At 49.5% G+C, this 19,159-nt stretch overlaps 3 protein-coding genes and 1 pseudogene across 3 annotated transcripts; 1 reads left to right on the top strand and 3 right to left on the bottom strand.

Moving 5' to 3' along the window:
* Positions 1-1,955: 1,955 nt before the first annotated feature.
* On the top strand, positions 1,956-2,098 carry LOC125555132 (annotated as a pseudogene).
* Positions 2,099-8,588: 6,490 nt separating this feature from the next.
* LOC125554188 (pentatricopeptide repeat-containing protein At5g15300) lies at positions 8,589-10,352 on the bottom strand. The gene has a single exon (XM_048717781.1). The coding sequence runs from the start codon at positions 10,286-10,288 to the stop codon at positions 8,651-8,653; it is 1,638 nt and encodes a 545-aa protein (XP_048573738.1). The 5' UTR covers positions 10,289-10,352; the 3' UTR covers positions 8,589-8,650.
* A 1,755-nt stretch (positions 10,353-12,107) lies between these two features.
* On the bottom strand, positions 12,108-14,330 carry LOC125554187 (cytochrome P450 704B1). Its single transcript, XM_048717780.1, has 4 exons — positions 13,935-14,330; positions 13,631-13,846; positions 13,250-13,546; positions 12,108-13,156 (listed from the first exon to the last, which is right to left on the bottom strand). The coding sequence occupies exons 1-4, from the start codon at positions 14,280-14,282 to the stop codon at positions 12,359-12,361; spliced, it is 1,659 nt and encodes a 552-aa protein (XP_048573737.1). The 5' UTR covers positions 14,283-14,330; the 3' UTR covers positions 12,108-12,358.
* A 1,721-nt stretch (positions 14,331-16,051) lies between these two features.
* On the bottom strand, positions 16,052-18,038 carry LOC125554186 (methyltransferase FGSG_00040). The gene has a single exon (XM_048717779.1). It carries the CDS (start codon positions 17,880-17,882, stop codon positions 16,266-16,268), a length of 1,617 nt encoding a protein of 538 aa, XP_048573736.1. The 5' UTR covers positions 17,883-18,038; the 3' UTR covers positions 16,052-16,265.
* Between the last annotated feature and the right edge of the window lie 1,121 nt (positions 18,039-19,159).

Below are 19,159 nucleotides of genomic sequence, written 5' to 3'. Positions count from 1 at the left end.
TAAGTCACTGTCCCTGAAGCAACGTGACCAAAAATTCTAGCACCTCGCCTTCACTTCCAGTTATTACCACATCTACACAAAGTAATGTGCAATCCTCAGCTATCACATCTTAATCATGATCCACCACTAGATTTCTACTACTCGTGCCTGACACTCTGCTATATATGCTGGATGCCATATGCAGTACATTGTTGGTTAGTTGATAACTTGATAAGTAAGTTGTTCTTCAACTCATCGAGCTTGTGTTCCACTTCAGACGGGAGCATGCGGCATCTGGAAAAACGTCTGTTCCTGACCCTCAAATGTCACGTTTCCAGGAGAAAACCCGGGTTTCCCACACCCTGGTCGCCTCGACATCGACGGTATGTGCCTCTTGTCCCCTTATTTCTAGTTTATATCCATGATAATATTGGATTATTCATCTCCAAAGAGCAAAGATTATCTGTTGTCTACTAACCTTGTGACATGTGTTCCACTTCAGGTATGATGCCGAAGGACACCAACACATCCTCTTCCTCCACGCGGGCAGAGGCGGTAACTCATGACGTGCCGCCAATGCCAAGCCACTCGTCTCCACCTGTTTTGGCTTGGCTTTTTCCTGGTTGGCCTATACAGTTTCTCATCAGAACAGATCGTGGAGGTTCTTTCCACACGTATCCGCGCCTGAGCGGGCCATTCCAGAGCTTGCAGGAAGCCGAGAATGCTTTCGATAGCCATCTCGATGACCTGCGCTCTCCAATAATGTGATTTTTCTCAACTTTGTCATGGATTTCCAAGATAGCAGAAATTACAATCTACTGACATATAGAATGCTCTGACCTGAACTAGGTGCACAGATGGGCTTCCGCAAGCGGAAAAAGAGGTACGGCATGCTCTTTACTGGTCTGATGGCACAAGAAGGATGTCTTCCAGAAGCCATCCAAAATGTGGGAATATCAACCTATTGGTTCAAGCTTTACTGGACAAGTACAGTGAAGATCACTGTCTTTCGGGGGTTTGCTCTCTGCACCTCCTCCCGCCTTCAACCCTTGTCCTGTTACCAGGGTTGTCTTAATTGTCTTGTATTCATGTACTAATTGCTGATACAGTCCATGCCTGCTTTTTAGGATCTTGCATATGAACTTGATGATCTTGTGACCTTCCAAGAATTTTGTATGGGGGAGACTGGCTGCCTCAAAATGTACTGTCATCTCTGTTGAACGTAACATTGTTCCATCTTCACGTGACAAGTTCGGCACGTTCTGGAGATAAGCATTGCGCGGAGGCCAACTAGATAGATTAGTCTCATATGGTTGTAACTCCCTTATCTCTTTCTCTCCAAGAATGTAATCTGAACAAACTTGTACGCTTCACCAGAGGTCGCGACCTGGTTATTTAACACGCAGCCGTCGCCCAGGTTGGGTACGATGTTCCTCCATATGGTATACAGAGCCTAACTCTTCCCATCTAGCCTTCCTCCTTCCACCGCAGCTTCCTGTCATGGCCTCATCCGCCGCCTCCTCCTCTCCCCTCTCCGGCCAGATCCCCGAGCGCCTTACCCGCACCAACTACGTCCTTTGGCGCACTCAGATCACGCCGCAGCTGAGAGGGGCTGGAGTTTTCGGGTACGTTGATGGAAGCATGGCGGAGCCGGCCGAGCTCATCGTCAGCAAGGACAAGGATGGAAAGGAGGAAACCATCCCCAACCCGCTCCATGCCGTCTGGTTCCGAGAGGATCAGCAGGTACTCGGTTATCTTCTGAGTAACCTATCCAAAGAGGTGCTAGTGCAGGTCACCTCCATCACGCACGCACGCGAACTCTGGACGGCGCTGGCGAGCATGTTCTCGTCGACGTCGCTGTCCCGCGTCAACAACATCCGCGCCGCCCTCTCCAATGCGCAGAAAGGAACGCAATCGGTGGCCACCTTCTTCGCGTATATGCGGGGACTCGCCGACGAGCTCGCTGCGGCTGGCAAGCCGTTGAGGGATGATGATGACTTAATCTCTTATATCCTCAACGGGCTTGACATGGAGTACCAGCCATTGGTGTCCGCCCTTGAAGCGCGCACCACTCCGGTCACCCTCGACGAGCTGTTCGGGCAGATGAGCAACTTCGACCAGCGGATGGCTCTTTTCCAGGGAGCGGGCGCGGCAGGCGGCTTCAAGTCGTCGGCAAACGTTGCCACTCGCGGCCGGGGCGGAGGCTCCCGCTACCGCGGTCCACCTCGGAACGGCAAGGGCCGGGGCAACGGGAACGGCAACAGCAACAACAGCGGCGCCAACAACACACGCGGCGGCCGGCCTTTCTCCTCCAACAACCGAGGCCGGCGGAACAACTCCTCCAACAACCGATCGCGCCCTGATGCAATCAGGTGCCAAATATGTGGCAAGCCGGGACACTCGGCGAAAGATTGTTGGTGTCGTTTTGAAGAAGATGAAGAAGATTCCTCCCAAGATGAGAAGGTGGCTGCAGCTGCTGATGGCTCCTACGGCATCGACACCAACTGGTACGTCGATAGCGGCGCCACAAACCACATCACCGGTGAGCTGGAGAATGTGACCATGCGCGACAAATACCGTGGCAAAGATCACATCCACACAGCAAGTGGAGAAGGTATGAAAATTAGTCATGTTGGTCACTCAATTATTAAAACCCCTCATCGGAAAATTCACCTTAGGAAAATTTTGCATGTCCCTAGTGCTTCAAAAAGCCTTCTTTCCGTTCATCGCATTGCCATTGACAATCATGTCTTTCTTGAGTTTCACCCTTACTTCTTTTTGATCAAGGATTAGGCAACGAAGAAGGTGCTATATCGAGGTAGATGCGTTCGTGGGCTTTACCCTTTGATTCCGGAGATCCGAAGATTAAATAAACAAGTTTTTAGTGCCACCAAAGTGTCTTCAACACGATGGCACGATCGTTTAGGACATGCATCTTTTTCCTTAGTTGAGAGATTACTTAAGAAAAATAAGCTCCCGTATGTTGGAGAGCGTGATTTTGAGACAATTTGTGATTCTTGTCAAAGGGCTAAAAGCCATCAATTACCTTATCCAATTTCCACCAGTGTTTCTACCAAGCCTCTACAACTTGTTTTCTCTGATGTGTGGGGGCCTGCCCCCTCCTCTGTTGGTAGACACACGTATTATGTGAGTTTCATAGATGACTATAGCAAGTTTTCATGGATATATCTCCTTAAGAAAAGATCGGATGTGTTTCAAGTTTTTCTGAATTTCCAAGCTCTTGTTGAGCGCCAATTTGATTGCAAAATTTTAGCTCTCCAATCTGATTGGGGAGGGGAGTACGAGAAGTTAAACTCGTTCTTTCAGAAAATTGGCATATCCCATCACGTGTCATGTCCTCACGCCCATCAACAGAATGGGTCTGCTGAACGCAAACACAGACACATCATTGAAGTCGGCCTAGCTCTCCTAGCCGGCGCCTCCATGCCCTTAAAATTCTGGGACAAGGCCTTTCTTGCTGCGGTACATATCATAAATATGCTCCCTAGCTGTGTCATTAACTATGAAACTCCTATTGAGCGTCTTCTTCACACAAAACTCGACTACACAACCCTTCGTGTGTTTGGTTGCGCTTGCTGGCCCAATCTCCGTCCATACAATGCTCGCAAGCTCATGTTTCGCTCTAAGCAATGCGCTTTTCTTGGCTATAGCGCCCAACACAAGGGTGTCAAGTGTCTTGATATCTCCACTGGTCGCGTTTATATTTCTCGCGACGTCGTTTTCGATGAGACCAAATTCCCTTTCTCTGAACTCCATCCAAATGCCGGTGCACTCCTTCGTAAAGAAATTCTTCTTCTACCATCTAGTCTTACCGGTATTTCTCATGGGGATAATGATTGTGGTGATCCAATATTGACTAATGTTTATAACCAAGTGCATGAGCTCTATGATGATGCAGATGAAAACAGCGCAGAAAATGGTGCACAACCCATCCAACATGGCAAAGAAAATATGCAAAATACGCCATATTTCATGTGTCCAGGGCTGGGGGACAGATCTTCCTCGGGATCTGTTCCACTGCAGCCTGCCAGCCGATCTTCCTCGGGATCGGAGTTGCATGGGAGCAGCGCTGCACGGAATTCCGCGTCGCCCGACAGCCAACTCCGCGGCGGGCCAGCATCTGCCACCCGGCGCATTACGACGGGCCCGGGTGATCAACCCCGCCTCCACCACTCGGACGCCTCCGCGCGGCGGCCCGAGACTCGCTGGGCCACTGATGGGCCCCGCCACTACGTGCGCCGCCAGCCGACTGGCGGGGAGGCAGGCGTGTCTCCCGATGCAGATTCGGCCCCGTCCATTGGCGCGCCTTCCGGGGTCAACCCGGCCCCATCCGCTGGCGTGCGATCTGATGATGTCGCGTCGGCTGTCTCCCGCGGCTCTGAATTGTCTGCGCCTGATTCCACCGCATCTTCCCCATCTCCAGTCCGTGTCGGTACAGAGGATCCGGCTGGCTTGGTTGGCAGCGAGGCGGGGAATGCCACAGGATCCTCCTCGGATTCTGCTGCCCCTGACGCTGCAGCATCAGGATCTTCTGCACCAACACCTGTTGCTGCCCCACGTACACGTCTTCAAAAAGGGGTAATAAAGCAAATTAATTACAAACAGTTGACAAAGTTCAGTCTAATGTGCTCCACAGATGAACCAAGTACTCTTAGCGAGGCACTTAGCGACAACAATTGGAAGGCAGCCATGGAAGAAGAACACATGGCACTCCTCAAAAATAAAACGTGGCATCTGATTCCCCCACGGCATGGTAAAAATTTGATTGATTGCAAGTGGGTCTTTAGAATCAAAAAGAAGGCTGATGGAACCATTGATCGCTACAAAGCCAGACTAGTTGCAAAGGGTTTCAAACAACGGTATGGTATAGACTATGAGGATACCTTTAGTCCAGTTGTTAAAGCTGCAACTATTCGTCTTGTGCTCTCCATTGCTGTTTCCAGGGGATGGAGCCTTCGCCAGCTAGATGTCAAGAATGCGTTTCTTCATGGTGTTCTGGAAGAGGAAGTGTATATGAAACAACCTCCTGGTTTTGAAAACAAAAACAAACTGTTCCACATGTGCAAGCTTGATAAAGCGCTATATGGACTCAAACAAGCCCCAGGGCGTGGTACTCCAGGCTAAGTCACAAGTTACAAACTCTTGGCTTTGTTCCTTCTAAGTCTGACACATCCTTGTTTATTTACAATAAGCTGAAAACATCCGTATTTGTTCTTATATACGTTGATGATATTATTGTCACAAGCTCATCTGATGAGGCTATATCAGGACTGTTGAAGGATTTAAATGTTGAGTTTGCTCTCAAGGATCTAGGTGACTTGCATTTTTTCCTAGGGATTGAAGTTAAGAAACAAGGGAACAGTCTTCATTTATCTCAGGAAAAATATGCTACTGATCTGGTGAGAAGAGCTGGGCTACAGGGGTGTAAATCTTCATCAACTCCATTGTCCAGCATAGAAAAATTGTCACTTACAGAAGGAGAGCCCTTGGGTCAAGATGACAGTACTAGGTACAGGAGTCTGGTAGGTGCACTTCAGTATTTGACCTTGACAAGACCTGATCTCTCATTTGCAGTAAACAAGGTTTGTCAGTTTCTTCATGCACCCACTACAACTCATTGGACTGCTGCAAAACGCATAGTGAGATATGTAAAAGATACAGTCAATCTTGGTCTCACATTCCACAAGTCCTCATCTACACTTGTTAGTGCTTTCTCTGATTCAGATTGGGCAGGATGCTTAGATGACAGACGATCCACTGGTGGTTTTGCAGTATTTCTTGGTCCAAATCTAGTATCATGGTGTGCAAAGAAACAAGCCACTGTATCAAGATCAAGTACTGAGGCTGAGTACAAAGCTTTGGCCAATGCCACAGCTGAGATTATTTGGGTCCAGTCCATGTTGCGAGAGCTTGGTGTAAAGGTCACTCAAGCCCCATGTTTATGGTGTGATAACCTTGGTGCTACCTATTTATCTGCTAACCCTGTTTTTCATGCAAGGACAAAACACATTGAGATTGATTTCCACTTTGTCAGAGAACGAGTTGCAAGCAAACAGCTGGAAATTTTCGTTTCATTCATTCTCGTGATCAGGTTGCTGATGGTTTCACCAAAGCTTTGCCCATACGAAACTTTGAAGAGTTTAAGCGTAATCTCAACTTGACCAAATTGTGATTATGGGAGGGTGTTGAACGTAACATTGTTCCATCCTCACGTGACAGAGTTCGGCACGTTCTGGAGATAAGCATTGCGCAGGAGTCCAACTAGATAGATTAGAATCTTCTCATATGGTTGTAACTCCCTTATCTCTTTCTCTCCAAGAATGTAATCTGAACAAACTTGTACGCTTCACCAGGAGGTCGCGACCTGGTTATTTAACACGCAGCCGTCGCCCAGGTTGGGTACGACGTTCCTCCATAATCTCAATTTTACTACAAAAACTAAAGGACTACAAAAACTAAAGGAGCTGACGGTTCTCACGGTGGAAGCAACAATCTATTCTTTGCTGAGGTCGCACGAATAAAGCGCAAAAATGTAGAATATGTGCTCAATTGTTTCTGTATGGTGAAACGTAATGACAATGGTAATTTGTTCCGCCTTACATTAAGTTCTGCTCATACAATTCTGGGTCACATTTATGTGGTAGACGTCATTTGGTTGCCCCTAGTGTCATGTTTCCCTTCATCTCGTCCATTGTCCTTGAGTTTTACTGTAGTTTTAATATCTATAAGCTAGTTCATGCCCAGACATATGTAGTGACTGTCTACACATGTTTTGTTTTTTTGCCTAAGGCCAATGCTATGGTTGTACAACTTACGGAAATGTTGATTTGAAGCACCCTGTCAATGCTGATCAATACGAAGGTCGCCACTCTCGCCCGCACAAAACATGGTGCGGTGGCGTCGGTCTAGGGGTACCTGCATACATCAAGAATGAGGAGGATAGGCTGGCGGATGAGGAGGCTAGGATAAGGCGTATATACAAGGTAATGTTTATATCTTGTGCGGTTCGTACTTGTTAGTAATGTTACTGAGGTGTTATTATTCTCCTTCAGTGCCCTGATGAACCTCCTAGTCTGGCAAAATCGGATGGTGCAAGAATGCCTGCTGGTTTGGGCAAGAGAGAGGGTGCTGGTTTGGGCAAGAGAGAGGATGCTGGTTTGGCTAAAAGAGATGATGGCCAGGGAAGCGGGAAATGCATTGTACCTGCTAGGCGTCACTTGGTTTGAGTATCCTCTCAGGTATATATATGCTTAGTTAGATAAATTTGGTCTGGTTTAAGTATATGTTTGATCTCACTAAGATTATTGTATTCTTACAATCTACATTGCATATTTCCTGCAAGGTCAATGAATCTTTAGTTGATCAACTAGTGCATGGATCCTCTCTGTCAATAAAAGAAAAAGAAAAACTAGTGCCTGGTCCAAAAACATTATGGATTGCATGGTATTGACAGAGATTATCAAGTGTAAGGGCAATCGTTTCCAAATTTCTCTGAACATTTAAGAACCTGTGTCATTATGATCGATGCACTACCAATGCTCTCAAACTCTTTTAAGGCTTAATTTTCTTTTTAAGTATAGTGAACGAGGATGCATTATTAGAAATTAAAATATATGTTCCCGACATGTATTACATAATTTCAGCCGTCCTACCATTGCTCCCTGTAGGAAACTATGCCCAGTCTGTTTCTATCATGTACATGCCAAACTGCCAAAAATGAAGTTTCAATTGATGAGTTGTTTTCCTTCATAGCCCTCATATTTTCAGAACTTGAACTAGACAAGGAAAGTTGATGTTGCTTGGCACAACTGTCCTTTATGGGTAGTTCATATTCTCTGGCCATTAATCTCATAGCATGTTTTGGTTCATGACTCTCTCCACTCAGGGACCTGACTACATGGCAAAGACAGCAAAGGAATCTATGTGGGGGATATTGCTGTTTTTTATAATTTCCAACATCTTTGGGATGGGCAGAACTTGTCGTGCACCATCATTTGTCATTTGCTTTGGACTTAGTTGTATGTTGTTGTTGAACTGCCTGTAACTGCAGGAATGTTTAGTGCTTTACATCGGTAATGGAGTTATGTTTGATATTTGAGTTAGTGTCGGTAATGGAGCTGCCAGTATATATTCATCAGGCTTCAAAGTGACTAGCAATGTAATTAATTTTTATGTAATGCCATGTACAATGAAACTGCAAAACAAATGATGTGTTAGAAACAAGATTTAGGGTGGTTCAATATTTGTAGTTCAGAAAGCATATTTCTGCCCCTGCAAAGGAAAGAAAGAAAGCATGTCTCTCAAGGAGCCTGAGCCTAATCCTCCAGTCTAAAATAGTCAGAAGGCTAGTGCCGCATAACTAACCTTAATTGGGGAGGTCCTGTGTTGGACATTTTGCCTTGGTTTTATGTTGTTTTATTCTATTACTCGCCATAAGATGAGTAACAGAGAGAAATTCACAGTTTTAGGAATGTGTTTTTGATGTGCCATGTGCATTATTGGCGATTTTATATTGTGATGGTATTGCAATCAGATGCACATCTCAATTTTATCAGTGCTATATGTTCAGTTTCTGATCCAGAAGCTGGGAGCTCAAAAGTACTTATATTCAACCAATAAATCCAGAAGCTGGGAGCTCAAAAGTACTTACTCAACCAATAAATCCTTTCAGTCCAGGATGTGATTTCGACCCTCTGAAAGACTGCACTGAATCCTTTGTGCTGCCATCTACAACCGTGCGACCTGCCTCCTTGTTGACACCACTGTCATCCATCAACTTTCTCATCTTCTCCGACTCCAACCATTCTCCAGCTGAAGCATAGATGTTCGAGAGGAGCACATAATCCCCACTGTCATCGCTCCTCGCCTTTAGCAGCTGTCTGTTAGCGTGCTCAGCCAGTTCAATCTCACCATGGACCCTACAAGCCCCAAGAAGCGTCCTCCAGATGACAGAATTAGGCTCCACCTTCATGGTGTCAATGAACTCAAATGCTTCCTTCAGAAGCCCCGCGCGACCCAGCATGTCAACCATGCAACCGTAGTGCTTGACATTGGGCTCAATCCTGTACTGCTGTTGCATCAAATTGAAGTACTCACGTCCCTTGTCAACCATACCGCCGTGGCTGCATGCGATAAGGACAGCGACGAAGGTGATCTCATCAGGCCGGACTTTCTCTTTCAGCATTTTCTTGAACACGTCAACAGACTCCAGGGCATGACCATGCAATGCCAAACCTCCTATGATTGAGTTCCAAGTTGAGACATCCTTATCTCGCATCACCCAAAACACCTCCAGTGCACTCTTCATGCTCCCGCATTTCGCGTACATGTGAATCAGCGCATTGCCGAGGACGACAGTAAAACCAGTTCCTGAGAACTTCTCTGAAAGAGAGGAATGCAACCTTCGGCCGACATCTAAATCACCGGAGTCGGCACAGGCTGACAGTAAGCTCAGCATTGTGATAACATCTGGCTTTTTGCCCGTGCGCTGCATCTGCTCAAACAGGTCCATGGCATGCTTGTGCGAGCCACATCTCACATACCCAGAAATCATGGCGTTCCAGCACACAACATCACGCTCAGGTGCCCGGTCGAACAGCTCTCTTGCTGGGGCCATCTCCCCCCGCTTGGCATATGCGGTGATCATCACGTTCCAGGACACAAGGTCCTTCACAGGACACTCGTCGAACAGATCCCGGGCAGCACCAATATCCCCTCTCCTTGCACAGCCGCTGATCATCGCCGACCATGCCACGGCGTCCTCACGCGCCCTGCAGTCAAACAGAGCATCTGCAACACCCAGCTCTCCGCAGCTCGCGTGCATGCCGATGAGCGCGTTCTTGATGAACGCGTCGGACTCCAGTCCAGCCTTCACGACGTGGCCGTGCACCTGCGCCCCGGTGCCACCCGCGCCCATGGCGGTGCACGCCCGGAGCACGAACGGGAAGGTGATCTTGTCGGGCCTCACGCCGCCGCAGCTGCTGAGCCGCGCCATGCGCGCGTAAAGGGAGACGGCGTCCCGGGGCGCGGAGGTGTGCGCGGCGCCGCGGATGAGGGTGTTGTACATGAAGAGGTCCGGGTGCGGGATTTGCTCGAACACGTGGTAGGCGTGGGCGATGGCGCCGCGCACGGCGACGGCGGACGCGAAGAGGAGCTCGCGGAGCGCGGAGGGGTCCGAGAGGAAGCCCCGGAGGACCAGGAGTGTGTGGACCTGCTTGATTTGGCGGAGGCTACGGCACCGCCGCCACAGCGCCGGCTGCCGGCGCTGGGTGCCGGACTTCCGCAGCATCTGCGTTGTGTGCCTGTCAAATTGCGACAGAGCGCGGCGAGTGCACTTTTCCCCTAGAACTAGCAAGTGGCCATAAGCACGCTCAGGCGGTCATGCCTCGCTGGTAACACAAAACTCCCACATTAGATTATTTTTTGGCAGGGACCATACGAAATTTGATTCTTATTATGGGAATAGATTGATTAGTACTAGAACTGAATTATACAAGAAAGTTTTTAAAGTATTTCTTATGACTATGTTTATAGAGAAAAAATGATGCAGTTGAACTTAGAAACTATTCTTTTGCCTTTTAGTACTACTACTAGTTTTTTCAACACGGTACAAACGTAGACGCTCATATATACGTGCATACACTCACACTTATAAATAGGCACACGCACACCTATCCCTACGAGCACCGATAAGAGACTGAGTCAACACATCATCTTGAAATTGGTGAAGTCATCACAATCGCTTTTGTAGTCGATGGGAACGTCTTTTCCCACAGCACATCGCCGAAAGATCTGAAATAAATTCAGAAAAACGCGAGTATCAATATCAGGACTTAAATTCTGATGGACTGAAATATCACTGTCCTAACCATTCAACTAAAGGTTGGTCGCGCCTTTTCTTAATGTTCAACCAAACAAAGTTTGATGCAAACACAATCTGAATCAACTGGGCATGATACTGTAGTGATATGTTTTTCTTATTCACGTATTTATGGAATCATGCAAATCAAAGCTAAGATCCCCTAAAGCTTTGGTTGTAATTTTTCTTTTTTGTGTAGGTCTGATTGTAAGGTCATGCGAACTTTAATATATGGACTTAGGCCTTTTCACAACAACAACAAAAAAAGCTAAAATCACTTAATCTCATAAAAAAATCTTCTTCAAAAGGCCCAAGGCCAAATATTAAGTATTACAGGCCCTTTCAAACACGCTGACATAAAAAAATTAAATTTACATTCAAATCCTTGGGTATGCTAAAGTCTTCTTCCTCTGCATCCACCGACGACACGTCGTGAGCATAGCTCGATGTCGCTCTGGGCTTTCACCTCAAAGAAGCAAACTTTCCTAAACCGATGAGCTTGTAGAAGCATCGGTCAGGAAGTCATTGATCTACACTAGAAGATGCCGGCGATCGCAGTTTGCGAAGCAAAATCGCCATCTTATTTAAGAAAATACCGATAAGAACATGTAGAAACTCCGTAGACTATGAAAGTCGAAAGAATCCAAATGTATCCGGCCAAAAATGTAAGCCTGCTAGATCCTAGAAGAAAATCGAAGACGTGGCTCCACATGTCCTCCGCCGATGATAACACACCAACCAAACTGGCAAAACATTACTCATAAAACTGGAACTTCCTAAAGTAAATCCGAAGAAGAAGAAAACATGCCGCTGCATGATAGGACCGAGTCTAATATCGAGCTTGTCACCATTCAGGACCATGCATCGACGCCCGCTTCTCCGATGTCCGGGCATGACCGTCCCACTGGATATGTGAACCTCCGACCAATGTCGGCTTCACCAGCGCCGCCAGCGAGCATCACCTGCCGACAGTCGTAATCCAACCACTCATCGTCGTCGCCCTCCTCCATATTGGGCTCCCCACAAGCAGCAGCCTCCCTGTCATGTCAGTGTAGCACCCTAGCGGCGGCGGCGAGAGGGATCGAATCATGTGTGACGGCACCCTCCCCGCCGGTGTCGCACGCTGGCGGCGGCAAGAGGGATCGAATCATGTGTGACGGCCAGGGTTTGGTCGACAAAATAAATCTACGAAAATACTGCCCTTAGAAAACACCCAAAAAAGACAATTGCATACATTTGTCATTTTTGAAATGTGCAATAAATACTTAGGCTCAAGAACAAACACGAACTATAAAGTGATCTAGAAGCAATACAAACATGGTACGATGGTAACAACGGACGAGCAACGTCCATGGCGAATCGATCAACACCCTCTCCACTCTGCCTACATATACGAGTTTATCACAGTTGCCAAGCTAAATCGAGCCTGTCATAACGCGCCGGCCGTCCGGCCAGCCAGCCACCGGAGCGTCCATCACCGTCGCCGGAACCAGGTCAAGATCAGGCGAGCGGCGCCCTGGAGACGCGGACCTTGAGGCCGTGCGCCATGGAGAGGATGGTCATCATGCGGTACTTGACGGGGTGGCCCTCCACGAGCTCGAACCTGAAGAACCTGCACAGTATGGCCAGCGCCATCTTCATCTGCAGGTACGCCGAGTCCTTGCCGAGGCAGATCCGCGGCCCCGCCTGGAACGCCGTGAACTTGAACGGCGACGCGTTGCGGAACGCGCCGTCGTCGCCGATCCACCGCTCCGGCCGGAAGCTGGCGGCGTCGGGGCCCCAGTTATACTCCATCCGCCCCATGGAGTAGGGCACGTAAGTCACCATCCCGCCGGCGCGCACCTTGGTGCCGTCCGGGAGCACGTCGTCCTCCGCGATGCCCTTGGGGTCCTGCGGCACCGCCGGGTACAGCCGCAGCGTCTCCGTCACGCACGCGTGGAGGTACACCAGCTTCCCGAGCCCGTCGTAGCTCAGGAGCCCCGCGAACTGCGCCACGCGGGCGGCGAAGGCCTCGTCGGCGCCCTCGCCGTCGCTGCAGGGGACCAGAGCGACGCCCTCCTCGCGGGCGCGATCCGCCTCGAAGGCGGCCAGCTCGCGGCGGAGCTTCTCGGCCACGGCCGGGTGCGTCATGGCCATGTAGGTGAACCAGGACAGCGTCGTGGCCGTGGTGTCCCGCCCGGCGATCACGAAGTTGAGCACCACGTCGCGGAGGCCCTTGTCGTTCCCGAACAGGCTGCCGCCGTCGTCGCCGCCGGCCTCGCCCAGCTCGATGAACCGCGACAGTATGTCGTGCTTGATCTGCGCACCCAGTTAACGTGTCAGTGATCAATGGCACCTACTACACAAACCAGCGATCCGGAGCTTGACGAATGACGATGATCACGCACGCACCTTCTCCTGCTTGCCGCTGGCCCGGGCCTGCACGATCTCGGCCTTGCGCCGGCGGATGACGCTGTAGGTGAACTCGTCGACGAGCTTGATGCTCTGCTCCAGCAGCGCCTCCGAGCCGACGTGCAGGAACTTCTTCACGCGCCACAGCGGGTCGATGAACCGCAGCGTCACGATGATGTTGGCGGCGTCGAACGCCTGCGCGAAGCTGTTCTCCGGCAGCTCCGGCGACAGCGTGCCGATCTCGACCCCGAACCCGACCTTGCAGATCGAGTCCAGCGTCATCCTCATGTACAGCTCCTGAATTCGTCCGCTCGCGTCAGAATCTTGAAATTTTGTCCAAGAAATCAACGTTCAGATGACCAAGGGAATGAGTTCAGTTGCCTGCATGTCCACGACTTTGCCGGCCTTGCAAGCCTGGCTCAGGATGCTGGACAGCTTCAGCGAGTACTCCCTGAACACGATCGTGCTGAAGTCTCTCAGGTTCTTGGAAGCGAACTCGAAGCTCGCCGTCTTCCTCTGCTTCCTCCAGAGCTCGCCGTCGGCGTTGAATATGCCGTCGCCGAGCAGCACGTCCATGTAGGACCTGTACACCTCCCCCTAGACATACAATTTCAGATTTCAGACATTTGTAACACTGTCAGTACCGATTACTGAACCTTGTCTGACATCTCGAGGCTTGTTTCACCTTGGGGTAATTGTTGAAATTGGTCTTGAGCACATGCTCGACGTTCACGGGGTCGGCGATGTAGGTGTAGGAGGTGAAGGGCATGTCGACGGTGACCGTCCGGTGCTTGGACAGGTACTCCACGAGCCAGTCGTGCATCCGGTAGTAGTTCCTCAGCTGCTCCAGCGTCGCGCCGATGACCGGCCATGACCTCGGCCCCTTCTGCTTCCTCAGGCTCCACCAGTGGACCAAGATCCACGAGAGGAACACGAGGAAGATGGCCATGAACTTGTGGAGCCCTGCCAGCGGGAAGAACGCCGTCGTCGTCGACGGCATGCCGCCGTGAGCTTCCTCCATGGGGCTGCTCATCAGGTGGGTTCAGTCTACAGGAGGATTAATTCTATGTAGCATTTGGATGGCTCGGTTAGGTAATATATTGGGCATTAGTGGCGCCGAGCACCAAACAATCTTGGTGTGGCCGAGAATTAAGATTGCCTCATCCACATGGTGTCCCTAACCTAACCCCCTGACTAGATGGAACCTACCGTTTGTGTCCTTTTTGTGATCTGCTGACCAAGAAAATACTCATTTTTATATGCATAACTAGAAATGTTAGTATGTCCTTGGTGCTAAGCTAGGTCATGGATTCTGCATTTTCCTTCTGTTTTACTGTACATGTAGGTGATGCACTGATGCATTTTATTTTCATTTTGCAGGGAATGTAGGTGATGCATTTGATGGCAGTTAGCATTGTGATGATGATCTCATCTTCACAGTTGGAACCATGGTTATGGTCCATCTGATGGCAGTTAGCATTGTGATGAACCCGCGCTAACCAATACAAAGTGCATCTTTCAGTGAAACAGTTTTTGAAGTCAAAGCAGAACAAGTTGAGAAATTTGGAAATCTGATCTTCAATGAACCCGCGCTAACCAATACAAAGTGCATCTTTCAGTGAAACAGTTTTTGAAGTCAAAGCAGAACAAGTTGAGAAATTTGGAAATCTGATCTTCAATGAACCCGCGCTAACCAATACAAAGTGCATCTTTCAGTGAAACAGTTTTTGAAGTCAAAGCAGAACAAGTTGAGAAATTTGGAAATCTGATCTTCAATGAACCCGCGCTAACCAATACAAAGTGCATCTTTCAGTGAAACAGTTTTTGAAGTCAAAGCAGAACAAGTTGAGAAATTTGGAAATCTGATCTTCAATGAACCCGCGCTAACCAATACAAAGTGCATCTTTCAGTGAAACAGTTTTTGAAGTCAAAGCAGAACAAGTTGAGAAATTTGGAAATCTGATCTTCAATGAACCCGCGCTAACCAATACAAAGTGCATCTTTCAGTGAAACAGTTTTTGAAGTCAAAGCAGAACAAGTTGAGAAATTTGGAATGAAGGGGTGTCAACTGTCAAGGGGTGCTCTGATGTTCTCCCTAAATGGAAAAAGCCTGAAAATCACAAAGATAGAACATCTTGCTGAAAGTCCCCCCCCCCCCCCCCCTTCTATATTTATAAGCAGAACCAAACAAATGATTTTTTATGAAAGTGGTCACCTTTTATTTATTAGAAACTTGTAACAGAAAAAATAAACATTGAAAACCTTGCGATATATGGAAGCATCTAATAATGTGCTGCCAAATAAATATGTTCCACAGATCAGAACACTTCTATCACATATATGCTCTACTTAACAGTACTCCCTAACATTGCATTCCAAAACTTTCAAGCTGATCATTTTCTGTTGGTACTGCCGTAGGAGTTGCGGATGATGTACAATAAATGAAGAACACTTTAATTTTGACAATGATCTGATGAAGATAATTCATGTCTCTATGGCAAACAATGAAAGAATAACCAAACATTGTGTTCCTACGACCTTCAAGTTGATCACAATTGATTCCTACCAGCTGAGAATTATGTGTAGGGCGGAGTTCACTCCTAAGTCCTAATCCAGTATACTTTAAAGAACATCATCACTTGATAAATGACATGTATATACAATGGGAGTTCATGACAAACATGTCTCTATGCCAAACACTGAATGAATAGCCCAACATCGCTAAGATTTTCAAGTTGAGCACAATTGGAGTATGTGTAAGGCACAATTTCATTCCTGATTCATTGCTTTGAAGAACATCACTTGATAAATGACATGCATAAAATGGGAGAATACATGTCAAACAATGAAAGAATTACCCGAAACCAAGACCAAGAGAGCGTAAAAATAGAGCTCTCTATGATCTTGATATTCGACCATCCTCTTAGTACAAAACACTGAGCAAACAGAACATTTGCTGTTAGAAACCTATCTGAACCAACGAATAAAGAATAAGATTAAGAGCAAGAATGAAAATCTAGAGGCTTTTGCAGTTGTCACTCTCCAGTGTAAGTCTGAAGAGAGCCCTCATTGCCTGCCTCTTCACTACCTTGCCATAGGTAGCCCTCCCAATCCTCACCACCTTGTCCTCAACCTCCAGCCGATTGCCGCAGCCATTGCCTTCGTTGGCGCCCCTCAGCATTGCCCTCAGCACACTCTCGCCCCCGCCGACCGCGCCGGCGACGCTCTCTGCGACGACGGCCTCTCCGAGAACCTTCCTCCCCCATTTCCTCATCAACCTGCCATTGTCGAACAAGGAAGAGTACGCGCTCCAGAAGGATGCACGCACGAATGCCTTTCGCCTCTCCTTCACCATGGACTTCCTCATCTTGTCCTCAAGCCTCACCACCAGCGCTCCCATGTCTGCCCCTCCATTGACCAACTCGTTCTCTGATCTCACGAGCTCCTGCCTGAGAACGGCGTCCTCGGCTTCGAACCGGCACCGGTCACACCGGCACTCGAACCCCCAAGCCCTTGCTGCCTCCCGGCGCTTCCCCACCGGCGTGAGCACGTCGAAGTAGGGGAACGTGACCTCCTCGCCGGCCTTGATGTCCCTCGAGGCGTGAACAATGGCGTGGTCGCCGACGTGGGTGCGCCGGGCATTGGGGTGGCAGGAGTGGTTTAGGAACGACGGCAAGATCCACAACCCCACGCCGCAGTTGACGATGCCATTGTTGCCGAGCAGATTGGCAGACGGCGCGTCCTCGGTCAAGCAATTGACGTCGAGCGCCTTCATGACCCTGTCCACATCGAGAGCCTCTCGTGTGCCAGTGCCAGCCTCTAGTACGCCGTCGCTGAGATCCTCTGATTCTTGCTTGAACACTGCCATGTCCGGCACGGCGAGCTCGTCTTCCTGCTCCTCGCCGGTGGACAGAGTGTAGATCAAAGACGCCGTCCTCGGGCACTTCTCCGCGGCGTCGAGCACCTTGTCTACGAAGTCCTTCCAGACGACCATCTTCTCGTCGCTGTCTGCCGCATCCGGGATCACCCCCCTCCCGGTCGCCACCGCCTTGGAGATCATCAGCGTGGCCCCCGCCTCAACGCCCTTCACCGCAAAGACCCCTCGGCCGTCGTGCGCGGACCGGCGCACCTCCACCGGGCCGACGAACTCCGCGAGGTCCGGGCACTTGCCGGAGAACCCGGCGAGGACCCAGTCCGACAGGTCCACCGCCCCGCTCCTGGCCTGCGCCTCGAGGCGCCTGCACTGGTCGAGCATCTCCCGCGCCTCGTCGGCGCCCGAGGCGCCGGGCGGGAGCGCGGCGCGGAAGCAGTCGGCGGCGAGAGCGTAGCGGCCGAGGCCGCGGAGGAGCGCGCCCTTGGCGAGCAGCGCGGCCGGGTGGGCCGGGTCGGCGGCGAGCGCGGCGTCGCAGTCGGCGAGCGCGCCGGGGCGGTCGCCGAGGCGCGCGCGGGCGTCGGCGCGGTGGGCGAGCGCGGAGCAGAGAACCCGGCGGTCCGTCGCGGCGGCGCCGCGCACGATGCGGGAGCAGACGGCGGCGTACCCCTCCCAGTCCTCCTTGAGCAGCAGCCGCGTCGCCTGGCTCCGCAGCTCCTGCAGCGACTCCTCGTCGAGGCCGTCCATGGCTGCGGCGGCCATCGCCGGGGCCGTGGTGTGGTGGGTGGGCGGGCTCGCGCGAGGTCGGCCGACGCCCTCCTTTTTTGGCTGGGTTCGTTGGTGGGCAGCGAGTAGCGACTGGCGAGTGAGCTGCGAGTGGTGTGGAGCACGAGCACTGTGGCGGCTATGTCGGGTTGAACGCCTTTTGGATTGTAACGTTCGGATCTTGGGGGATACGGTGGGGTGTGGAGTGGCAACGGCTACGAGCTGTCACTGTAGGTCAGGTGATTTTATTGCGGTCAACACAAAGGACTGGCAGAATGGCTGGCTGGATTTAAGACTCTGTGAAGTAACAGGAAATTATCCCTCTCTCTAACGTTAAATACGCTCTTATATTATACTCCATCCGTCTAAAAATAAGTGTCTCAAATTTAATAATAACTTTAATAGAAAGTTGATACACTTATTTTAGGACGGATGAAGTAGGATGGAGGGAATACAATATTGTTTTCATGAAAAATTATAAGCTTTTTTCAGCGGATATACAATGAAAAACATGATGGTCTCAGAGGGAGGGTAGTTGAAAAAAATCGCAATATACTCTAAGCAGCTGAGCTATGAAACAACTAATCGCATTATTAAATATAAATGAAAATGAAAATCAAAGGATTAGAGAAAACGGTTTTTTCCCGCCAATACGCAAGGATTGTGTATCTTTTCATTGATAGATAGGAGAGAACAAACATATACAGAAGAAGGGAGACACCGTACAAAGTGTGGGCTGGAGCAGAACAAGGAGCACAAAAGGCCGCGTCGCATCAAAATCCGGACACTCCGGCAGCACAACCGAAACATGGGGCCGAACTGGATCAATGTACCCTCCACCTAAAGCGCCAAGGAACGGCAAGTGGACAACAGGAACTAGTCGGACCTGAGGAAGGTGTCGTCTGATGACCCACAAGTATAGGCGATCTATCGTAGTCCTTTCGATAAGTAAGAGTGTCGAACCCAACGAGGAGCAGAAGGAAATGATAAGCGGTTTCCAGCAAGGTATTCTCTGCAAGTACTGAAACAAGTGGTAACAGATAGTTTTGTGACAGGATAATTCGTAACGAGCAACAAGTAACAAAAGTAAATAAAATGCAGCAAGGTGGCACAATCCTTTTTGTAGCAAAGGACAAGCCTGGGCAAACTCTTATATAGAGAAAAGCGCTCCCGATGACACATGGGAATATCGTCAAGTTAGTTTTCATCACGTTCATATGATTCGCGTTCGGTACTTTGATAATTTGGTATGTGGGTGGACCGGTGCTTGGGTA

Source organism: Triticum urartu, chromosome 4 (genome assembly GCF_003073215.2).
Source record: "Triticum urartu cultivar G1812 chromosome 4, Tu2.1, whole genome shotgun sequence".
NCBI lineage: Eukaryota > Viridiplantae > Streptophyta > Magnoliopsida > Poales > Poaceae > Triticum > Triticum urartu.
Note: the sequence above shows the minus strand (reverse complement) of the source record. Positions and strands in the feature narration are given on the sequence as shown.